Consider the following 5,413-nt stretch of genomic DNA (forward strand, 5'->3'; position numbering starts at 1 on the left):
AGTTTAAGTGAGTAGAATTTTTCAGGCTTAAAAATGGATGGTACCTATAAATAAACATGTAAACTTCTCTAAATTTAACATTACTTTTGTTAAAATGCAAAACATCTTTTCCTGTGCATAGAAGGGCTCTTTGATTTCTACAAAGGATAAATTCTGAAACAAACAAACAAAAAAAAAAACCAACAACCCTTGAAGGTTTTGTAAAATAAGTATTTAAATGATCGGTTAAAACCACTGTTTTCACTTCTTGAAACATGTCACATTGTTTGCTGTTCAGACTGGCTGCCTCAAGCTAATGTCCAAAAAAATTCACAGCAAATTTATATATTTCAGTTCCTATTTTCTCCAATCCTATATAGTTATAATCCTAAAGCTTAAGAACTGATAATGGAGAGAAATAATTCTTGATTTTTGCTTAGTTTTAAGGTCTTTGCCCCTCTGAAAAATTTCTAAGGAAATACTTTAATATAGTTAACTATTTTCAGTATCGAATGGGTGTAGTTTTATACTTAGTAGACATAAAACTCTTATTTCAAATTTCTACTAATTGAAAAGATGAGGTAATATTAACCTTATATATCTGAAAGACATACCTAAAACCTTAATTAGTTTTGTTTAGGGGTTTCATATTTGTTAGTTTATTTTTAACTGCAGGTGTGCAATTTCAGTATTTGTTTTTATGGCAATTTCACAGGCACACCAGTGATGTAAGGAAAAGAAGCTTCAAACAAGGCCTTCTTTTGATACTTAATTTTGTTCTCCACTTTAAAACCACATATGTACTAAAAAGAAAATACTAGAACATGTCAATTTCAAACATATGATTGTTGAAAAGAAATTCAGTACCAAACAGAAAGTGGTTAATTTAATATGCAAGGAAAATGGATCATTTTAGTTATGCCATTTTGTTTGTGAAGAAAAATACCTGGTTAACTATAGAAATTCTGGAATTAAAATATAAACCATGGTTGTGTTCTCATAGCCAAAACCAGAGTGATGTGACTTCCACAAGATGGTTTCATTTTCCAGTAATGTTACTCATTTGACTGCCTTCAAGGAAATACTGAGTTGGCCAAAAAGTTCTTTTGGGGTTTTCCATATGATGTTACAAGAAACCAAAATGGAGTTTTTGGCCAACCCAATAGCTTGGCAATTATGATCGATAGTAGGAGATGTCTTTGCAGTGCCCAATGTCAATCAGTTTTTAAAAACTTTTTATTTCGTATTGGAGTAGAGCCAGATAATAATGCTGTGACAGTTTCAGGTGGACAGCAAAGGGCTCAGCCATACATATATGTGTATCTGTTCTCTTAGATCAACTGATTTACTATTTAAGTAGTTGTTACAGTAGTCAACAATACTAATTTTGGAAAGAGAAGCTTTCAGGCAGATTCCTGAATTAGACTTGTGGAATCCTGAGCCCTTTAAGACCATGACTCCTTTTGTGGATGCCCCCCTGCCAGCCCTATACCAGCCCCAGCTCTATTGAGACACAATTGTTATTGATCACTGTGTACATTTAAGGTGTATGTGTTGATTTGATACATGTATATATTGTGAAGTGATTACCACACTAGAGTTCATCACCACACATAATTACCATTTTGGACAGAGGAAAAACATTTAAGACCTACTTTCTTAGCAACGTTCAAATATATAACAAAATCTACTTCACTGTAATCACTAAATACATTAGATATCCAGAACATATTCATCCTGTAAGTGGAAATTTGTACCCTTTGACCAAAATCGCCCTATTTTTGGCATCCCTCTGGCTACCACCATTCTACTTTCTGCAGCTACAAGTTTGGCTTAAGATTCCACGTATAAGTAAGATTGTACACTATTTGTCTTTCTCTTTCTCAGATTTATTTCACTTAGCAGGATATCCTCAAGGTCTAGCCGTGTTGTCACAAATGGGAGGATTCCCTTCTTTCCATTGACTACATGTGCCTTGTCTTCTTCATCCATTCATATGGATCCATTTCATGTTTCCATAATACTAATTGGCATCGTTTCACTTCAACAGGAAGAACTTTTCTCAGCATTTCTTGGAAGACAGGTCTAGTGGTGATGGACTCCCTCAGCTTTTGTTTTCCTGGAAAAGTACTCATCTGTCCATTTCTGAAGGACAAATTTGCTGGATGAAGTATCCTTGGTTGGCAGTAACTTTTTCCTTTCAGAACTTGAAAAATATCATCCTACCCTCTCCTAGCCTGTAAGATTTCTGCGGATAGCATCCCACAGATCATATAGGCTTTCTTCACTCTTCATCCTTATCTTCTCCTCTGACTCGATAATTTCAAAGGTCTAGTATTTTAATGCAGATTATTTCTTCTCCTTGATCCATTCTGTTTTTAATACTCTCTATTTCAGTTTTAACTTCATTCATTGTATTCGTAAGTGCCAGAAAATGTTTGGTTCTTTTTATGAGATTTCCATCTCTGTTTAACTCCTCATTTTGTCTGTGTATTATTTTCCTGATTTTACTAAATTTTCTGTTTTATTGTAGCTCATTGAGCTTCCTTAGAAAAGCTGTTTTGAATTCTTTATTAGATAAATTGCAGATCTCCATGTCTTTCTTACTATAAGATTATTATGATCCTTTGGGGGTGTCATATTTCCTTCATTTTTCATGTTCCTTGAAATTTTGCATTACTATCTTCACATTTTAAATGGCAGCCACCTTCAACCAATTTTACTGATTGAGGGTGAGAAATACTTTCCATCTGTCCTGCTAGGGATTCTGAGGCTTTCACCGACCTTGTATGGATACACCTGCTCTGCAATTCTGGCTCACATATATGACAGAATTCATAACCACATATGTCTTTTCCCCATCATGTAACACACAAGGCCAGGTGCTAACAGTCTCTCATTTGATTTCCCAATGGTGGTGCTACTTGTGGTCTCCCCCTGGCCCACAAACTCTGGCTGGCTTTCTGCACAAGCTCACTAGCCCTCTGTGAGAGCTGACTCTCACTGCCTTCAGCAGCAAGCACACACATCCAGCTACAGGATGGAGGAGAGTGTGGCTGAGGCACATGGAGCACAGGAGGTGCCTGTGGCCCAGTGGGGGATCCACAGGCTAAATATCTCTAGGGATCTGTTGGCAGGCTTTTTCATGAAGTCCATGATGTGGTTAGTAGGGTCTGTTTGCCTGTAATGCCCTCTCAGAATCCTATCTGCAGCTCCCTCAGCCTCTTCCTGCCTCCATCATTCAGCTCACAACTCAGTACTCTGGATAGAGCAAGAGAGAAATGGGCCTCTTTGGGAGCATCCTGTGCTGCTGGGAAATATAGTACCTCATCATATGCTCTCACTTTTCCCTGCATTAGAAATCAAGGGTGAGAAAGTCTCACTTGGCACTGAGCTGTGCCACCTTGTGGAAGGTGACATGAATAAATCAAACTATTCCTCTTACCCTCCTCAATGCATTCAAACTTGTATAATTTTTGTTCCAATAGCATGCTGGAACTTCTCCACTGGACTTCTGGACTTCCCCCAAGGCTTTCTTGTCTGTGGGTGATTATCCAAAACAAGTGTTCTCCAGGGGATCCTAGACTGCAGCTGACAGGGGCTGGAGCCAGCTCATAGGCAACTGCAAGGTCCACAGACAGAATACAGGTCTGTCTGCCCATTACCTGATACATGGGTGGGTAAAATTCCTCCCAAGTCCCTTGGTATGTGAGGCTGGATGCCACAGCTCCCACAAAGGCATTTCATCCAGGTATGGAGGCCAAATTGTTCTTGAGATGGGCATATAAACAAACGACATATTATAGGGCCATCTAGCTGATGTGTGAACTCCCATTTTTGTCTTTTTAGCATTTTAAAAAATATATTTCTTTCTTTCTTTGCCTGCACTGGGTCTTAGGTGTAGCAGGTGAGACCTTTAGTTGCAGCATGCAGGATCTGATTTCCTGACCAGGGATAGAACATGAGCTGGGAGTGCAGGGAAGTCCTCTCAACTCCCTTTTAATACCAAGATACAGTTATACTAAAATGGCTGTAGAGATATAATTCGTGGACAGTTGTTGGTAAAGTTGGGGCAGACAGGGGAAAATAAGTGATGTATGTTATCCAGAGCTTCCCATAAGCCCTGAGAAGAATTTAATCTGTGGCAGTCTTGCAGGGAGACAGTCTTGGAAAACAAACATTGAGCATCAGGCCTGGCCCTGTACTATTTAACTTATTCTTGTACTCTTAATGAAAGCAGAAGGCAAATGAACAATCCAGTTTTGTTTTAGAACAACTTCTGTTCAACAGTGAGTCAGGTGAAAGGTGAGCATATTTTCAGAGCTCAATCATATCCCATTCATAGCTGCAAGCTACAAAGATAAAACTCCTTGGGCTAACTGAAGTTCTCCCTGACTTGACGAACAGAAATATCTTACTTTTTCGATGAAGAAACTCTGCAACCAAAGCTGCTACATGGACATAACACATTGCTGCCTGAAAAAGAAGACAAGGAACCGTGAGATTGTGCTCCAGGGGTTTGGGAGGGCTTGTGTTTCGAACAAAGTCATAAGTAGTCACCTCTGAAAAATCTCCATTTTTTATATGAATCTTGGCCATACTATCAAGCCAGGTTTTCCTGAGCTCTGGGGTACTTGCGTAGGACTTGGCTAAGCTATACTGGAGATCAATTAGCATTTCGGGGTCCTTCTCATGCTCCTTCATTTGAGCAGTGGCCATAAGAACAGTACGGATTCTCTTGGTCAAGTCTTTGACTTCTGAGGGAAAAGCAGTTGCCTAATATCAAAACAAACAAAAAAGACATGTTTTTCAATGTTATCCATGTGCTGTAAACCTAAGCAGCCCATCCTGGGAATAACATAGAACTTTTACCCCTTGTTAGAAATCTTGGTGTTAGGTTCTTGGTTCTTGGCATGTGGGGATGCCTCAAGAGTTTTAAATTAATTCTTTAAACAATATTCTACTATCTCAGGCTTCCAAAGCACTGAGTTTGATGGTAGTATATTCCTAACACATAAAAGTATAGACTCTGGAGCCAGACTACCTGGTTTTGAACCCCGCCTCCTCTGCTGTCAGTTCAATGTCAATTAAGGTAATCCATATTCACTTCTACTGTGTAATTTTAGTTACAATAATAACTAAAAATTGATATCTTACTATGTACCAAGCAGAGGCCTGGGCACTTTACATGTTTAAAGTTTATAACAACATTATGAATTAAGACTATCATAATTCATTTTACTAATGGGAAAACTGAGATACACAGCAGTTAAGTAGTCTGGCCAAAGTTGTGAAGTTGGTAAGTGGTAGAGACAGGACTGACATCCAGGCAGTTAGGCTACAGAGCTCATGACCTTAGTCATTCTTCCATCCACCCACTACCATATGCATTAACATGAAAACAAATTTCAAATTATGGAAATAAGAGTTTATG

The 5,413-nt window shown here is 38.5% G+C and overlaps 1 protein-coding gene across 1 annotated transcript in view; it reads right to left on the reverse strand.

Annotated features, from left to right (window-relative positions):
* LOC104996517 (dedicator of cytokinesis protein 11-like) overlaps positions 1–4,966 on the reverse strand; it is a 10,811-nt gene extending 5,845 nt beyond the window's left edge. The window contains exons 1-2 of the mRNA XM_010850804.1: positions 4,540–4,966; positions 4,398–4,455 (exon numbers count right to left, since the gene is read on the reverse strand). Coding sequence (XP_010849106.1) covers positions 4,398–4,455; positions 4,540–4,698 — 217 coding nt within the window. The 5' untranslated portion in view covers positions 4,699–4,966. The remainder of the gene's footprint in view (positions 1–4,397; positions 4,456–4,539) is intronic.
* Positions 4,967–5,413: the final 447 nt, after the last annotated feature.

This window comes from Bison bison, unplaced genomic scaffold (assembly GCF_000754665.1).
Source record: "Bison bison bison isolate TAMUID 2011002044 unplaced genomic scaffold, Bison_UMD1.0 scf7180017851460, whole genome shotgun sequence".
Taxonomy (NCBI): Eukaryota; Metazoa; Chordata; class Mammalia; order Artiodactyla; family Bovidae; genus Bison; species Bison bison.